General features: G+C 38.4%; 1 protein-coding gene across 3 annotated transcripts in view; it reads left to right on the forward strand.

Annotated features, from left to right (window-relative positions):
* The window catches only part of DCBLD1 (discoidin, CUB and LCCL domain containing 1), a 63,777-nt gene that overhangs the window by 30,934 nt on the left and 13,029 nt on the right, over positions 1-19,814 (forward strand). For all 3 annotated transcript variants that reach the window (XM_073219446.1, XM_036993304.2, XM_036993297.2), the window contains exons 3-8: positions 1,351-1,485; positions 2,866-2,917; positions 6,559-6,631; positions 8,993-9,126; positions 15,446-15,486; positions 16,351-16,566. In XM_073219446.1, coding sequence (XP_073075547.1) covers positions 1,351-1,485; positions 2,866-2,917; positions 6,559-6,631; positions 8,993-9,126; positions 15,446-15,486; positions 16,351-16,566 — 651 coding nt within the window. The remainder of the gene's footprint in view (positions 1-1,350; positions 1,486-2,865; positions 2,918-6,558; positions 6,632-8,992; positions 9,127-15,445; positions 15,487-16,350; positions 16,567-19,814) is intronic.

A 19,814-nucleotide genomic window follows, 5' to 3' on the forward strand; every position in this document is an offset into this window, starting at 1 on the left:
TGAAGCATATCTTTCTTCAAAATTTGCTTGCTAATCCCTATTTTCCTAGAAATTACTGTGTCTTGCAAGATGACAATTTGTAAGCTAAAGTTTAACTAGTTTTAGGAAGGTTTTTTTTCTTAGCTCCAAATCTGATTTTATCCTTTGAAAGTTCATTGAACTTCCTATTACTTTTCAAGCAACTTATTCTAGAAACAGTATGTTATACTCTTAATTGTATAACTTATACTATGGTATTTCAAAAGCCTTTAGAAATTGTTCTGCTTTCTTGTAAATTTCATTTTATAAATCATAACAAATTATATTGGTTAGCCAGCAGTTATGTAGGAGAGAGATAAATGCATAAATTGCATGAGAACAAAATCTTTACCACCCATTGGACAGTCTTTTAATTCTAGAACCTTCTCGAAAAGAGGGAATTTATGAGTTTCTTTGAACAAATTTAGGAGACCCCCTAGAATATCATTTTTGTGATAATATTTTTTTTCCCACCTGTTTTTGCCTATTCCGGCTGCTATATCAAAATACCACAGACTGGATAGCGTATAAACAAAAGACATTTGTTTCTCACAATTGAGAGGCTGGAAGTCCAAGATCGTGATCCTGGCAGATTCAGTGTAGTAGCTGGAAAGAACCCATTTGCTGGTTCAGACTTCTCTGCTGTGTCTTCACATGGTTGGAGGGGCCTGCAAGCTCTCTGGGGCCTTCTTCTTGAGAGCTTGTTTGGAGGTTCTAGCAGGGGAGCGCAGCTACTCGTATACCCTTGACCGAAGAACGGTCCTCCTCTATCGGGGAAGGTCGTCCTCTTCGACCGAGCGCGCAGCTTCGGGAGGGACACACATGGGTCCTTCTTCTTAAAGGCACTATACCCAGTCATAAGGGCTTGACCCTTTGAAGCCTCCCAAAGTCCCTGCCTCCTAATACCATCCCACTGAGCATTAGGATTTCAACATAGGAATTTTGGGGTGGGGGACACAAACATTTACACCATACTTTAAGCAAATTTAGGAGGACCCTAGAATATCCTTATGCAATACTACTTTCTTTACTAACTAATGTATTTGACCTTTGTTTGCTAGTCTTTTTAACCTATCTCTTGGGTTGCACGCAATTAATTAGTTGCAACCTTATCCAAGTGAGCCACTTTGCCTCTTTGGCATGTCAGTATAATTACAATCTGTCACTTACTACCAGTCTCAGTATTAAGCAAAATTTCAGTTGGGTAAAGATTACAACCTTACATGTGTGTCATCTGGTAAATTTGGCCTTTAAGGAAAAAAAAAGTGCCATATATCAATTCTTTGTTCTGGTCTAAATTTTGAAGTGTGCCAAAAGTATGCTTTCTTTTAGGACCATATTGTGGAAGTATGCTGGTTCCCAAAGAACTCTTGCTGAACACAAGTGAAGTAACTGTTCGTTTTGAGAGTGGATCCCACATATCTGGGAGGGGTTTTTTGCTGACCTATGCCAGCACCGACTATCCAGGTATAACAGAAGAATCAACATGAGTCTGTAAACCTTTATCTGTCTAAGAATTCCTATTGCTACTGGACTGCCACTGTCCCTGGAGAGAATTGACCTCAGATAGAGAATTAAGATGTGAAGAAAGATAGGAATGCAATGTCTTTGTAAGTAGTTAGATCTGTACTGAATACTTTGATAGAACATGTTAGATTCATCAGCTGACCTGTGTGGAAGAGGGTTGATCTCTTTTTCCTAGAAACTTTGGATGGAGCATCTTCAGGGCTACCCTGACCCTTCTAGTGTCTGGCTATTCTCTGGAGCCCTTCACCAACCCTGTTCTTAACTCAAGCCTTTTAACCAACGGCACTGCCTACCCCCCACATACATGTACCCCTACTAGTGCATCAGCATGGGACGTGTGTGAGTATGAGCAGGATGGAGTAACCGTCACAGAGTGCCCTAACCGTGGAGCTGACTCCAGCAGGAGAGAAGGGAAGCATAAACACCGATGAGAGAGGGAAGTGTGGCCTCCTGTCTAGGCCTCTGGTTCTCCAGAGTAATTACCATGCAGTCCACTGCATGCCTGCCCAGGGTCTCAGACATGCCCAGAGTTTCTGCCCTCAGTCCCCTCTGGAAGAAGTACTCGGGGGAATGAGTGTGCACCATTCGTTTCTCTCTCAGCCAGTCAGATCTGACCTATTCCAGCAGTCCCAAGCATGGCCAGTGTTCACCATTCATTGCTCTCTAAGAATTACTGAAAAGATTAAGGAAAGAATTATTTCACCAAGTGTGGAATATTTTGGAAACTATACCAGGCTGATCTAAATACAAGAAAATTGACAGTATCTCAGTGTCTCCATTGCTGAGTATTTGTTCAGTTTTATACTCCAAAGAACACTCTCTGTTTAAGTCCTTGGTCTTGATTGAACAAGGTAGAGGCTGTTTGTGTTCTTGGTAAACACCTGCTTCTGTGTCACTTGGGTGCCACTAGCTAAATTGTTAAATTAAAATGTTCCTGAACCTTCTCTATGAACCACACTGGGCTTTTTAATTGTTTTCCTCCTGCCAGTTGAGGTTTTATACATAATCTTTGTAGGCATGTAGTGGATAGTAACTAATTAGTGTTGATTTTTCTGTTGGAAACAGATTCTGCTATTGTTTACTGGACAATTGCTGAAAAATCATCATTGGTGGTAGAAAAGAGAAATTGAAAGGAACTGATGAAATCCTGGGAATAGTGTTCTCAGTTTCAGTTTATTTTTAAACAGGAAAATTCAGATAATGAGATAAAAAGTAAATGCTTTTCTTAAAATGGCCTTTTTTATTTAAAAAGAAACCTTTGAACATTAGTGTCTAACTTCCATTCAGTATGCTAATTACAATTATCTTTATTTATGACAGATTTAATAACATGTTTGGAGCGAGCTAACCATTATTTGAAGACAGAATACAGGTAAATATAGGTGTCCTGGCTGTGCTGCAGTCGTACATTGCTCAACATTTGGTTTTCCTTAACATTAAACCAGATAAAGTTACTTATTTGTGTTTGTTTTTTTTTAATATCATCTATGTTATAATCAATGAGGAATATTTGAAATGGTTTCTTATACAGTAGAGGCCAACCAATTTTTTCTGTTGAGGGCCAGATAATAAATATTTTAGGTTTCCAGGCCATGCCATCTCTTTTGCATCTATTCATATAAGTCTTTGCTGTTGCTCTAATACAAAAGCATTCATAGACAATATGTAAACAAATGAGCGTGGCTGTATTCCAATAAACTTCATTTACAAAGCAAGCAGCAGGCTGGATTTGGCCCACGAACCACGGTCTGCTGACCCCTGAGTCCTGTAGCACCAATGAGCCCTAGTGGAACCCAGAAGTACATTTTTTCCTGGCCAGCATCTAGGAATGACTTTTGTAATCCATTTACTTTTGGAAAGGGTTCATGTTTTCTTTTCCACAAGAAAGAAACCTGCTGAGAATAGGAGATAAAATTTTCATCACAGCTTTACTTTAATTATGTAATCTCTTTGATACACATTTCCTTATCTATAAAGTCAAAGAGCCTAACGCAGGATGTCTCAACCTTGGCACTGTTGATATTTTGGGTTGGGTGACTTTCGGGTTGTTGTGACGAGCTCTCCTGTGTGTTGATGGATGCTCACCAGTACCCCTGCCCTCTGCCCTCTATGCCAGTTGTGATAACCAAAAATGTCTCTGGACACTACTGAATGTCTCTCAGTGGGAACAGTTCACCCTCAGTTGAAAAGCTATCTGGAGATCATTGTCAACTGCAACACTACTAACAACTGTAACTCCTTAGAGAGCTTTCTTAGTGCCAGGTACAGCTCTCTGGACTTAGCTGATAAGTGACTCATGTGAATATTCCAACATGCCTGCAAAGTAGGTCCTATTACACCCTGAAACAGGCACAAAGCAATTAAGAAACACCCAGAGCTACACACTTGATAAGTATATCCAGAGAGTCAGGCTCAGAAGTCCACCGTCCTAGCCATCTCAGATGTTTCAATGAATGGGATTATTTTATATGCAGAATCAATGCTAGTATTAACTAATATTAAGTCTGGTAAAAAAAAAAGAAAATGGCCAATAATTAAATGCTGCTCCATAAAGTTGCCTTTTATCCAGTGTAGTTATAAGCTAACATTCTCAGAAAGCTTTGTAGCTTTCCAGCTTCTCTATACATTTCCAGTGGTGACAGGGCCTATAGGCATTAATGGTCATTTCTTGTCCTCCTAAAGAATATACTCAGCCTATAGGAGGATATGGTGCCAGATCATCTAAGCCATTGCCTGGCTGTTTTTGTAGTGTTTCATTAAAGATGAGGTGATAAATAGTATAGGTCCACAATCCCTCATGTATAATTGTGAAATGTAGAAAGCATTAAAAGTCAAAAGGTTTTTTGTAATTCATTTGGTGGAAATACCTGGTTAATGTGACCTGAAATACATTTGACAGCAAAATTGGACTACGTTGACAAGTCTATTTAGTCTTTATGTATTTGATTTATATGACTCTTCATGTATTTGATAACAGAGATACTGTTTTTTATCAATATGTGCAGACCTCAGTGGGGTCTTACGTCATATACATCATTGGCAGTGTTTTACTTTTCTAGAATCCAGAAAATTCTGAATTCTGGAATACATCTGGTTCTAGGGGTTAAGATAAGGAATGTAAACCTGTAGTAGGATTCTCCATTACTGTTATTTCTTAATTCACTGATCATTGTGCAACGCTGCACTACATAAGGTCAGTGGGAAATAATTGTGAAACATGTATTTGGGTAGTTTTGATAATTAGATGTCATTTCACATCTGATTTGCTATGTCAGCAGGAGGAAGCTGAGAGGAAATTAAATAAAAACAACTGCTATTTTGGAATCTGGGCTGGTACATTCTTTTTAAACAAACTAAGTAAACGTTATAATGTGGAATATATAAAACAAGGGTATACAGAATTCAGTTCAACTTCAGAATTGTCAATGTTATAATAGTTGGACTTTATGCATGTTTTTCATAGATTGTCTCTCTCTCTCTCTCTCTATATATATATATGTATATATATATATTTATATATATATACTGTCTATATATATATTTATATTTATTTATATATATTTATATATATAATATATATTATTATATATATATATATATATGTATATATATATATATATATATATAGCTGTTTTTCATAGCCTGTTGATATGTTGATACTTGAAGGAACCACAGATGGGGGAACTGAATATGTAATATTCAGGGTCACACAGCCAGCTAGGTAGTACCACTTCCTTGGTCAACACGCTTAAGTCCCTCCAACCATACCATTTGCCATGACATGCATCTAGAAACTTCCTTGAAAAATGTTAAGTAAATGGAATCTCAATTTTAAAATATAATTTTTTTAGTCAAACTCATAGAAACCAGAAAGTAGAAAAGTAGTTGCCAGGGTCTGTGGATAACAGAAGTATGTAGAGGTTGGTAAAATGTACAAACTTTCAGCTTTAAAATGAATAAGGCCCAAGGATCTAACATGTAACATGGTGACTATAACTGATAACACTGTAACATATAATTGAATTTTCTGAGAGAGTAGAACTTAAATGTTCTCACCATATTTTTAAAATACATATTTATGTTATAAAAATATGTGAGGTTATGGATATGTTAACTAGAAGGGTAGTATATATAAAATCATCATGATGTACACTTTAAATATCTTACAATTTTACTTGTCATTTATACTGCAATCAAGCTGAAAAAATATATACATGCCTCTTCTTCTGATTGCAAAATGTAATTCAGACCTAATGTAGACCATCACTGTCCAGTACCTATAGCTATTAAGGGCTTAAAGCGCAAATAGTCCAAATTGAAATGTGCTCGAAGTATAAAATATACTGCAGATTTTGAAGACTTGGTACAAAAGTAAAAGGACTGGAAATATATCATTGATATTTTTTTTTGTTCATTATATGTAAAAATGATAAAATTTGAACATACTGGGTACAATAACATATATTATTAGTATTAGCTTGCCTGTTTCTTTTTACTTTTTTAATGTGGCTACTAGGATATTTAAATTTATATATGTGGCTTCCATTATGTTCTTGTTGGATAGTACTAGCAGAGTGAAGCAAGATGTTATTGAGTTAAGACAGAAAGTAAAACTTCATCAAAATCCTCCTCTCAGAAAGAATCAAGAGATTTTCTTCCTTTCCCTCTTTTTATTCATAGAAAACAAGTTATTTATATATTTTAATAATATGTTTTTATAAAAATGAGGTCATAGTGTTTAGAAACTTTCCTTTTTGTCTAAAAAATATTTCTTCGACATCTTTAAATCAGTTAAGATGCATTAGGGAAGCTCACTGTTTAATAAAGTTTATAATGAATCCTTACATAAAACAAATAATTACTGTGTAAAACTTGCCCTCAGATTAACATTTTAGATCTGTGTTCACAAATGAGGTTTCTGATCTATTAAAGCAAGGTATTTCCTCCTACATCTTTTAATACCTTTTAATTTAAATACAATTTAATAAAATATAAATTATTTTCTTTTTCCAGTAAATTCTGTCCAGCTGGTTGTAGAGACATAGCAGGAGACATTTCTGGGAATGTGGTGGATGGATATAGAGATGTAAGTAATTGAGGGTCATTTTCTAAGAAAAGTTAAGTGCTGTTCCTCTGTCTAAATTTATTACAAAGCTGTAATATATGTAATGATTCTATCTTTACATGCATGATTCTATCTTTTCTGAGAATAAATGAAATAATAAATAGGAGAACCAAGATTATCCATGCATTTGTTCCTGTTTTTAGCATTTCCAGTTATGTATTCTATAAATGAAATGGTAAACAAAACCTTTTTAACACCCAAGAGTGTAATTCCATCTATTTTTTATAAGAGGTCGTCCTTTTTGTTACAATTTGTTTCCTTATTTTGTTGCTCCAGTTGTTCATGTAATACAGCCAAGGACATGAACATTTACATCACCGAACAGTGACGCTGTCTGGAACCAGTGAAGCTATCCATCCTGCTCTTATATATTATCACCCTACTGCCTTGCACCCCAGTATGCCTAATGAGACTCTGGGTTATACATTTTCCCCAGAGACACATGAATTCACAAGAAGTATTTTTCTAAAGTGTATGTATCCTGTCTCCAGATAAACAATCCTTCATTTCTTACTGTTTACAGATTTCTATCCTGAAAATCCAATGCCTGGTTTCTTAAAATTTGCATTGCTTTTTAAAATAGTTGGGTTTATAGTTTATGGAAATTGGCTTGAGTTATTAAAAATGTGAAAATCTGTTTAGTGATTTTTAACTTTTCTAAGATTTTAACTTTTGACATGTGCTTTCACGCATGGAGAAAGCATACGTCTTTTAGGAGATTGATAATTCATCTCCACTGGGGAGGAAAAAAACTTGGTTTTACTTTGCTTTTAGCGCATCTTGATGCTGGAAGAGCAGATTTTGTTATTTTGCTGTTTCCACTTTCATATATTGTCATTCTGTACAAGATTGACACAGGATATTCATTTTTCCTATAAATTATTTGAATCCTAAAGTGGTTTACACTATCTCAGTCTGAAGATATACTTGGTACAGCCTATTTCTAAAAGACTTCCCAAAATTCAGAGAAATAAAAAGTTGAAGTAAAGTCCCCCACCCATCAATAAAAAATTTTTATTTATCATTTTCCTGTCCCGAGCAAGGAACTTAAGAATCATGTACAATAAGAAAAATAGCATTATTTTGTATTTACTTTGGTTTTCTTGTCTCCCCTTGACCACTGTCTTTCTTAGTATAACAGGTAAATGGTTTCCTGTGTGGTAGATCTGAGTACATAATCTGCAAGTGCTAGCAAAAAGATTCCTATAACTGGTTTTATACCATTTGCTATTAGAATGATTTTTTTCTGGAGAGAAAAATTTGTATTTTGAAAACAAATCTCTTCACAGAAGTCTGAGTAGTGCCTTTTTTGTATATGTTGATATTGTGGGTGTATCAGATATCTATTGCTACATAACAATAATACCACAAACTTAGAAACTTAGAAACTTAAAACAACATATGTATCATCTCTCACATTCTGTGGTCAGGAGTTTGGGCATGGCTAAGGGGAGTTCTTTGCGTAGGGTCTCACAAGCGTACAGCCAAGGTGCCAGCTGGGACTGCAGTTTCATCTGAGGTTTGAGTGGGGAAGGATTTGCATCTAAGCACAGATGGTATTGGCAGCATTTAACTGAATGCTTATGGATTGTTAGATGGAGGACCTTCAACTCCTTGCTATGTGGACCCTCCCAATATGACTACTTGTTTCTTCAAAGCCAGCTAGGGAGAATTTGCCTACAAGGGAGTACTATAACAAGACAGATTATAGTCTTACGTAATGTTATGATGGAAGTGGTGGCCCATCACTTTTGCCATATTCTGTTAGTTAGAAGAAAGCCACAGCTTCCCCCAATACCCAGAGGGGTCATTCGGTGGGGGAATACTAGGAGGCAGGGATCGTGGGGGTCATCTTAGAGTCTGTCCTCCATGATGCCTTCATCATAGAAGATGTGTTCCATAGCAGCACGTCTTTCCTGGAAGTATCTTTGCAAAACCAAAACACATTCTCTAGGTCAGGATGACAGAATCTGTAAAACAAGTTGCAGGGAAGCCGTTGAAGAAAAAGGCACTCTGTCTCGGGCAGACACTTATTCTTTGGGGGGCCGCTACTCCTGTAAACTACATACTTAGCTACCTAGTGGGCCAGTTCCCAAGTAAGTCCGCATAATGATGGTGACTGATGTCATTTTGAGATAGTTATACAGTATTTTTTATCTCACTGAATAAATACTTCTACCTTTTATTGAAATGAGTTATAGTTTAGCAATATCATAGGTCAAAGAGGAATCCTGACCACAGTTATAATGAAATGGAAAACTCCCACTGTGTTTCAGATGTGTTCTTGAGTAAGCTAGGAATGATGACATTGCTGTTTTTCAGACCTCTTTATTGTGCAAAGCTGCCATCCATGCGGGAATAATTGCAGATGAAGTAGGTGGTCAGATCAGTGTGCTTCAGCACAAAGGGATAAGTCGATATGAAGGAATCCTGGCCAATGGTGTGCTTTCAAGGGAGTAAGTACTTTGCCTTTTGTTCTGAGTGGAAAGTAATCCTAAAGGCGTAATTAATCAACTCACAATTTTGAAAGGACAGCAGGTATGTGATACCAAGGGTTTGTCAACTGGGAGAAAAAAGTATGAGTGCTTAGAGTAGCATTTATGGTGTCTGTGTGGAAGATAAATGCAGCAATAGAAAAGCTCACTGTGCTGACAAGTAAGTTAAAAGGGTACACATCTGAACTCCAAGGGCAGAGGAGTATTTTTACACTCAGTTCTTTACTAGGAGAGAATAAAGGCTTATTCCTTTTTGTTCTTTTCCATTTTCAGTAAATTGTTGCTTATCTCCAATATTACCAAAGATAATGAAGGAGACGGGGGACTAAAATAAGCCCATACAAAACTACTAAGATCAACAGAAGGTCCCTAGAGACAATCTCTTAATGATGAATAATAGTTGCACATGAAACAAAGATGGCTTTTGTTAACGTTAATTTGTCTGGTGTTATCCTTTGCTCTTTTAGTTTCCTAAGAAAAAAGTATGTCAATTGCTCTAAACGTTTCAACCTCAGCTTTTAATCCTTTCAAGTTTCCTCAGCTTCTGCAGAAGAAAACTAGAGCTCTTAGAACTAAATACAGGTGGGCCTGTGGTCCAGATGTTCACCCTACCAGCAGGCAACTTGTGATAGTCCAGAGGGGGGCTCCTCTCGGGTGGATGCCTCATGGGGAGAAGTGAGCCTTGAGCCACTGATTTCTCTCTCTCTTCCTCCCTAGCTGCCCTGGAAATGTCTTCCTACTACTGTGACCCTATGTTATTTTGGATAGGGTGCCATGTGGTCTTGGTCCCAAGGATAAGCACAAGGCAGAGGCTGGAGGCATTTCAGGATCCAACAGTAGGGAAAAGGACCTGTGTCTTCTGCTGCTCACTTCTCTGTGTGTGGATCCCCGCTCCCCCCCCCCACCACCACACACACATTTCGGCCTTTCTTCATGTAGAAAAACACTATCATATATTGCTGCTCCATTCTTGTACTGGGTTGTGGACCATCTCTGGTTAAAAGAAAAAAAGAATCACATTATGAGGATAGATACGTTCCCAAGTTAGTTAGCATAAATATAGTGACTCTGATGTCATTTTGAGAAAGTTATACAATAAATTTTTCTTCCTATTATACTTTTATTTAAATACATTATAGTTTAGCTTAGCAATATTGTGAATCAAATAGGAATTCTGACCCCAAGCTACAACATTGTTTTTATTTTTATTTCTTAAGGTTTTTTTAAGTGTAGTTGATACATTGGTTTCAGTTGTACAACATAGTGATTTGGCAATTACATACATTATGAAATGCTTACCACAATAGCTGTAGTTAACATCTGTCACCATGTAAAGATACTCGATATTATTTATATTCCCTATGCTATTTTAAGTTTAAGGAAAACATATTTTAAGCTCCAGAGAATCAACTAAAGAGCTCACAGGTAAACTGTGAGTTTACTAAAACCCATTTCCAGATTGGAGTGTTGGCCTAAGTCACAGGAGTGGGGATTTGAAAGTTGTAACAGAAGTTGGGGGAGAAGTTGATTAGGTCGCCATCAGGAAGGAAGCAAGCCTTGGGTTTCATAGAAAGCAAGGATGAGGCTTAGGGTCCCAGGGGGTCAAGTCAAGGCCTGGGCAGGGGCACTGGAGAGGAGTTGCGACAGCCACCGGCACTCGTGCATATTCAGCAAGTGGGTGGCTGAGGAGAAAAAGTAGAGCTCCCACAGGCAATTCTGAGTTGACAGTGAGGGTGGGAGTAACTGGAGAGGGTGTTACAGGCCAACTCATTCACAAGATGCTGTACGTAATCTATAAAAGGCTGTCATCCAATGGGACTATATCAAGCTGAAAAGCTTCTGTACAGCAAAGGACATCATCAATAGAACAAAAAGGTATCCTACAGTATGGGAGAATATATTCGTAAATGACAGATCCGATAAAGGGTTGACATCCAAAATATATAAAGAGCTCACACACCTCAACAAACAAAGAGCAAATAACCCAATTAAAAAATGGGCAGAGGAGCTGAATAGACAGTTCTCTAAAGAAGAAATTCAGATGGCCAACAGGCACATGAAAAGATGCTCCACATCGCTTGTCATCAGAGAAATGCAAACTAAAACCACAATGAGATATCATCTCACACCAGTAAGGATGGCTACCATCCAAAAGACAAACCAACAAATGTTGGCGAGGCTGTGGAGAAAGGGGAACCCTCCTACACTGCTGGTGGGAATGTAAATTAGTTCAACCATTGTGGAAAGCAGTATGGAGGTTCCTCAAAATGCTCAAAATAGAAATACCATTTGACCCAGGAATTCCACTTCTAGGAATTTACCCCAAGAATGCAGCACTCCCGTTTGAAAAAGACAGATGCACCCCTATGTTTATCGCAGCACTGTTTACAATAGCCAAGATATGGAAGCAACCTAAATGTCCATCAGTAGATGAATGGATAAAGAAGATGTGGTACATATACACAATGGAATATTACTCAGCCATAAGAAAAAAACAAATCCTACTATTTGCAACAACATGGATGGAGCTAGAGGGTATTATGCTCAGTGAAATAAGCCAGGTGGAGAAAGACAAGTACCAAATGATTTCACTCATATGTGGAGTATAAGAACAAAAGAAAACTGAAGGAACAAAACAGCAGCAGAAGCACAGAACCCAAGAATCAACTAATAGTTACCAAAGGGAAAGGGACTGGGGAGGACGGGTGGGAAGGGAGGGATAAGGGTGGGAAAAAAAGAAAGGGGGCATTACGATTAGCATGTATAGTGTGGGGGGGCACGGGGAGGGCTGTGCAACCCAGAGAAGACAAGTAGTGATTTTACAGCATCTTACTATGTTGATAGACAGTGACTGTGAACGGGGACATAGGGGGGACTTGGTAAAGGGGGGAGCCTAGTAAACATAATGTCCTTCATGTAACTAGATTAATGATACCAAAATAAAATTTAAAAAAAATAAAAAATAAAATGAAATAAAATAGAAAAACAAAACAAAACAAAAAGGTAGTCATCCATAAAGCATGTATCTGTGTCCTCTGTCTGTCATGTACTTTCTGACCTTCCCATGTACTTTCCCCTGTGGATAAGGAGTTTTAGCTATGCGAAGCCCCGAAGTGTTCTTTTCCTATTATCTGAATATTAAAAGACAAATTAGTCTTAAAATTCGTGCCAAAGTTTAAGATCTAAATAGCTTGGCAACAAGATGCCTTTAGAAACCAAAATACTCAAATAAATAAAATGTTTATGTGTGCATGCACATATGTACTATTTATAAATAAAATTTTATATATGTACACACATCTATTTTATATATATACATAAATTTTTTTTCACTTATGTATTTGCTTCAAACTCTTTGTACCTTAAAATTTATATCCTGATTTATGGTCAAAGTGATTGTTTATGCACAGTAAGCTTTAAATGTTAGCTGCACCTTGACTCTTGAAGATCTCTTTTGTTTTATGTTTTTTATGGTTTGTTGTGTTGATACTAGGGCACTATTTCAGGAAGGTATCAGGTTGTGGGCTACATTTGTTTCGTTCTGCCATCTTGAAATAGGGACAAAGAACTGGCCTTTGGCTTTAAATCTGTTTTTTGGAAACTCTTGCCTATGTTTGTATACATTTTGAATGCTTTTGTAGAAAAATAGGATAGTAAAATTTTTAACTTTTAAAATCCTACTTGGGTTTTATTTTTATTTTGAAGAAAAATTATTAAGACTATTGAATAAAAGTAGACCTATTGAAAAATTATTGAAAAAAAGAACTATATTCTCAGTTATTTCTGTTACATCACTGAGCTTAATACATATGAAGTTGCTTTATATAATTAGAAATGAAACTAATATGCAAAAATAAGAGTACAGAAATCTGATGTTTTGAATTAGGAAATTAAATAAACTAGGAAAAGTTTTGGTCATTCCATATAGTTATTTGGACAAATTGTCCGATTTTTGTTTTAGCAGAGTAGAAAGTCCAGAATTATATCAAGGTCTCTTCTTCCTTCTAGCTCGGTGGTTTTGCACTGACCGGCAGACAGGAGTAAAATGTATGCATATGGTCTCTCCTACTCATTTTGATTCCCAAATCCGTAGGGAATAGATGTTTTTATCTGTGCAGTTTTGCTGTCAGGGAGGACTGTACACGCGGTCACTGAACTTCTGTTCCCATATGATTGTCTGGCGTCCAGGAAAAAACACAGAAGGAAGCATTGCCGCTGAGGAAGAAGGAGTCCCTAAAGTAAATATCTAGGTCCTTCTGGGATCCATCCCTGGCCGGGTCACTTCCTGGACTTGAGGAGACCAGAATGGAATCAGGAAAGAGAGCTGACCTCACACCGGGGACAATGGCTCAAACCCACAGCGGGGAAAGCTTCTCTTTCTGTTTATGTCAGACTCCTCTTGATGGCTTCTTCAGTCCTCTGGGAAGGCTGGCAATTCCTCACTCACCTACCAGTGGGGAAGCCTCAGAACTCCTGAACTCCCTAGGGTGGTTTCATTTTTGAAAGAGGAGCTCATTTACCTATGGAATTCTCTAAGTGGTTGTATTTAGTTAGTTTAATGAGTGAAATGGGAAAACATTCCAGCTGATAATGGAGGAAAGCCAGGCAGCGAGCTGTTAGAAGCAGAGCCTTCCCTGGCAGCGTCTTTTCAGAGCTAACTCCAAACTTATCCTTCTTTCCGTTACTTTTGTTTTTCAACAACAAAAAAATATTTTGATGTTTCATGGCAATGGGAATGAGTTTAGGTGCTCAGGGTTGCAGCAGTATTATTTGGATTAAATTTCAAGGGTAATAGTGCAGAAACGATAGAGGAAATGGAAAAATCAGTCAGTCAAAGAGAGGCTGTAAATAAATCTTAATAAAAATGTAAATGTAGGTTGCAACAGTGTGCCACCTTTAAGATTAGGAGAGCTGGACCCTCACCCCATCTTTGCCACTAACTGTGAACTTCGGCATGTCTCACAACCCAAGTGCATCTGCATTTTCTCATGTGAGAAATGACCTGTGCCTGCATTATCTTCAGCACAGAGATTACAGTAGAACCTTTATGTGGCATGCCAGGGCTTATAGTGTCTGCCTGACAGTAACGAAGAATATGGAGAGAATCCATTCTAGAGTTTGACCACCTGTTACTTAAGGGAGGAAAGAAAAAAAAACTTTGATAGGAAGGTGCTTATACCCTAGTCCAGACTATTTTTGGGTGCTCGGAAGATTCACAGTTCAGTACTCTGTCCATTATTGTCATACATAATTCAGAATTAAACATGTAAAATAACACGCAGTACTCTCAGATTGTAAAATAATTGAACACAACAGTGACATCTGCCTTTTTTGTGTTTACCTCTAATATAGTAAGTTCTGTGCCCATAAGATTAATCTTGAAAATTTGAAATTTTCTATTCATTCTACACATTTTTACACCATTGAGTTGGTGAGGGCTTCACAAAAAGGCAGATACGGTGTTGGGCCTTAGGAATCTCTTCTCCACTGGGGAGAGCAATGCTGACTTAGTAAGTTTGCCGGTGGGAGTCATGCTGCTGTAAACTGATGGGTCCCGAGGCCTGGGGATCAGTGCCAGAGAAGCGGGGGACTGTCTCCCAGCAGTGAGGGCCCAGTCAGGTCGGGTCAGTGACATGCTGTGAGCTGTCCCCAGCAGTGCCTCGTTATCCAGAGGCAGGAGCTGGTGGCTACAGTACTAGGAGTGTGACCAGAGAGAGACTGGGCTGACGCTGTCCCCGGGGCAACACTGCTGGGGCGGAACCCCTCATGGAGCGCAGAGAAGGCAGCTAGCTGGCAGACGACATACTCATTCTTCCAAAAGTGACCAACCTTCCTTATTTCTCTCAAAGGTTCTTGATTATTGACGCCAAATGAGACACTTTAAGGTAACTTCCTGAAGCAGAGGGAGTATCAGGGCAGCCATCCTTTCTGCCTCCATCACCGCGTGTTCATTAATTGGGATCGGACATTGTTCCTGAGACTGCAATTTTGCACATTCCTTCCCATACAATGTGTGGGGTGATGGAAACAGCTCAGGATTTTGGTTCCAGAGCAGTGTCGCAGAGTCCTGCCCACTTGTCACCTGTATAACTTTAGGAACGCTGCTTCCCTTCAGTGGGCCAATTCAAAGCACCGGTGATGAAGATAGTAACCGTGGCCTTGCAGGTGCCGTGAGGACCCTGCGAGGTGTGGGAGGGCCCTGGAGCCCGTGCTATAGCACTGTATCCGTCACTAAGATCCAGTTAAACAACTCACCCCACGTTTGTGTTTATAATTTCAGTGGTTCCCTGTCGGACAAGCGATTTCTGTTTACCTCCGATGGTAAGGATCATACTTTCTTTAAGAATTTGATATTTTTAAATCTTCAGTGATAGTTCATTCTTCCCTCAGATGACATAAAGGACTTTTATTTTTATTTTTACCTCAGGTCACATAGCACCAAGTAGACTTTCACTTAAAAAAATACACAAGACAAGAAGCCCAATTAGCTTTAAGCAGAAAATATTTTTCTTTATGGCCTAAGCTCTCTCAGATATTTGCCAAAAAGCATGAAAAATTGCAATGACATTTATTTTAAGTAATTTCCTGTATGTTATATTTTAATAGACAAAGCTTTAAAGTTATTGAACATGAATATACAAAATAAAGACTTCTTAGCCCCCACCATCATGGAATATGTTTCTTGTAAATATTCGCCCTCAGCATAAAGTACAAATATGTTTTCTTTGCCCAGAAGCAGAGTGTGGCCTTTATAAGATCACCTGGACATACCTCCTCTTCAAGGGTACAGAGTTCCCCTGTGATCTAGTGAGAAAAAACCCAGTGTTTTAAAACTTTAAGACACTTTGCACCTTGCTGAAATCCAGATGAATTTAGAAGGTTAGAATGGAAAATCTACACTGGGGACAAAGAGATACCACTTATAGGAGATGTGACTTTGATGAGGTCCATTAAAAAGAAAAGCAGCAACAGTTTCAAAACACCACAGTACAAATGAGTCAAATGCAAGTCTGGGTCATTAAAAACTAGTAATGAAACAGCTGACTCAGTAGCAGAAGTAAATCAACTGAATAATTCCAGGTGAGATGGGGTTTGTTTTTTTAGGGTGTTTTTTTTGTTTTTTTTTTTTAGTTTGTTTTCATTGTGTATTTATATCTGAAATATTGTCCTGCCCTTTTTTCCTAGGTTGCAGCAGATCCTTGAGCTTGGAACCTGACAGGCAGATCAGAGCTTCTTCTTCTTGGCAGTGGGTCAATGAGATTGGAGAACAAGTTCAGTGGTCTCCCAGCCATGCCCAGCTTCAGGACCAAGGGCCATCATGGGCTTCGGGGGACAGCAGCGACAACGACAAACAGCAAGAGTGGCTAGAGATAGACTTGAGAGAGAAAAAGAAAATAACAGGTACCGACACGAGAGCAGTTTCACTGATACATAATGATTAGCAGTTGAAATTATGTTTTTGGTTTACATAGCTGCCTCTCTCTCTACCTCAAAGTACTCGTAAGTCTTTTTTTTTTTTTTTTTTTTAATTAATGGACTTTATTTCTTGGACAGTTTTAGGTTTGTGGAAACATTGAGCAGTCGGTAGAGAGTTCCCATAAACTCCTGATCCCCAGTTTTAACAAGTAGTAACATTTTGCAATTATATGGTATATTTGTTACAGTTGATGAGCCAATAATGATACATTATTAACCCAAGTCCATAGTTTACATTAAGGTTTGTTTTTGTGTTGCTTATTTTGTGAATTTTTAGACTGTATTTTTTTTTTTTTTTTGAGAGGGCATCTCTCATATTTATTGATCAAATGGTTGTTAACAACAATAAAATTCAGTATAGGGGGGTCAACGCTCAATGTACAATCATTAATCCATCTCAAGCCTAATTCTCGTCAGTCTCCAATCTTCTGAAGCATAACGAACAAGTTCTTACATGGTGAACGAATTCTTACATAGTGAATAAATTCTTACATGGTGAACAGTACAAGGGCATTCATCACAGAAACTTTCGGTTTTGATCATGCAATATGACCTATAAACAATCAGGTCAAATATGAATATTCGTTTGATTTTTGTACTTGATTTATATGTTGATCCCACATTTCTCCTATTATTATTATTATTTTTATTTTTAATAAAATGCTGAAGTGGTAGGTAGATGCAAGATAAAGGTAGAAAACATAGTTTAGTGCTGTAAGAAGGCAAATGTAGATGATCAGATGATCAGGTGTGTGCCTATGGACTAAGTATTAATCCAGGCTAGACAAGGGCAGCAAGACATCCACGGATGCAGAAGATTTCTCTCAAAGCAGGGGGGGTGAGGTTCTGAGCCTCACCTCTGTTGATCCCCAAATTCTCACCTGATGGCCTCCCTGCGACTGTGCCTGTCTTAGGTTGTTCCTCCCTTGAGGAATCTTACCCGTCTCTGGCTAACCAGTCATCTTCCGGGGCCATACAGGGAAATGTAAAGTTGGTAAGTGAGAGAGAAGCCATATTGTTTGCAAAGGTTAGCTTTTTACTTCTTTGCAGATTTATGCCCTGTGGCTTCTATGCCCAGCACTTGTCTCGAGGTATCTTTACCACCTGGAGGAATTATGATACTCGGTAAATTCGATTGAGGCACGAATTCTATTTAAGGGTTGTAATTAGGAAGGAAGAAGAAAAGCTATAGATGTAGCATATGAAGGAAACATGGGAGGATTGATTATTTCTTTGACATATCTTCTTGTATAGTACCTTAAGTATGTATGGGTTTTAAACTACTAACTACTTTGCACACACATATTAACATAATAGGAATACGGTGACATAAACAAAGCAAATCTATAATTACCATCCATCTCCAGTGAAGCCAAGAAAACCATTTAGGCACGCTAGGTATTTGTGAAAATTTATCTATGATATGATGGATATTGTCCAACTGTACTTGAACCATCAGACAAATTAAAGCAGCCCATTTCTGGGATCTGTTCACATCCCATATGTTCTTTTAACCATAGATAGTCTATAGTCATGAGATTTTGGAGTGCTACAACTTGCACCCCTCCCAACTCCTGGTTGAGTTCCAACAGTACAGATCCGGTCAAATTCGTTGTCTCACTGTATGCACATGCCAGCCTAGACATCTCCCTCCTCATTCCTATGGCAAGCCCAGGAGACGGTGGGCTGGATGCAGCCACAACCGCAGCATCGTCCGGATCCCTGTGGAGGCTTTTTGATGATCATCCCCCGGCACAAGTCCTCCAGAGAGTGCTGATGCCGGAAGCTCCTCCTCATATCGTATCTTAGTTCATTTTCTGGGTATCCAAGCTAGGCCTTGATCTTCTGCATAGAAACAAACAGACCCTTTGCCCACACTTTGACATGCCCTCTATACCACTGTGCAGAACTCATTGGAGGTCAGAACACAGTAACTGCTTTTTTTTTCTTTTTTTTTTTTTAATTAAGAGAAAGGAATATTATCAGAAAAGAGTACCTCCATAGCTGATCATCTGACACCCTTTAAGTGATCAACATTAAGGATATTTAAAGCATGCGTTGATCTTTGATTTACCAATAGTTTTATCCTGTTAAGGAGTAATCCCCCTTTTCTTTCTTTCTTTCTTTTTTTTTTCTTTTTTAATTTTTAATCTACACTTACATGAAGAATACTATGTTTACTATGCTCTCCCCTATATCAGGTCCCCCCTAACAACCACATTACGGTTACTGTCCATCAGCTTAGCAAAATGTTGTAGAGTCACTACTTGTCCTCTCTGTGTTGTGCATCCCACCCTCCCCTTTCTCCCTCCCCCCATGCATTCTAATCTTAATACCCCCCTTCTTCTTCCCCCCCCTTATCCCTCCCTGCCCACCCATCCTCCCCAGTTCCTTTCCCTTTGGTACCTGTTAGTCCATTTTTGGGTTCTGTAATTCTGCTGCTGTTTTGTTCCTTCAGTTTTTCCTTTGTTCCTATACTCCTCAGATGAGTGAAATCATTTGGTATTTCTCTTTCTCCGCTTGGCTTATTTCACTGAGCATAATACTCTCCAGCTCCATCCATGTTGCTGCAAATGGTTGGATTTTTCCACTTCTTATGGCTGAGTAGTATTCCATTGTGTATATGTACCACATCTTCTTTATCCATTCATCTACCGATGGACATTTAGGTTGCTTCCAATTCTTGGCTATTGTAAATAGTGCTGCGATAAACATAGGAGTGCATCTGTCTTTCTCAAACTGGGATGCTGCGTTCTTAGGGTAAATTCCTAGGAGTGGAATTCCTGGGTCAAATGGTAGGTCTGTTTTGAGCATTTTGATGCACCTCCATACTGCTTTCCACAATGGTTGAACTAATTTACATTCCCACCAGCAGTGTAGGAGGGTTCCCCTTTCTCCACAGCCTCGCCAACATTTGTTGTTGTTTGTCTTTTGGATGGCAGCTATCCTTACTGGTGTGAGGTGATACCTCATTGTAGTTTTAATTTGCATTTCTCTGATAATTAGCGATGTGGAGCATCTTTTCATGTGTCTCTTGGCCATCTGTATTTCTTTTTTGGAGAACTGTCTGTTCAGTTCCTCTGCCCATTTTTTAATTGGGTTATTTGTTTTTTGTTTGTTGAGGCGTGTGAGCTCTTTATATATTCTGGACGTCAAGCCTTTATCGGATCTGT

This window comes from Manis javanica, chromosome 13, assembly GCF_040802235.1.
Source record: "Manis javanica isolate MJ-LG chromosome 13, MJ_LKY, whole genome shotgun sequence".
NCBI lineage: Eukaryota > Metazoa > Chordata > Mammalia > Pholidota > Manidae > Manis > Manis javanica.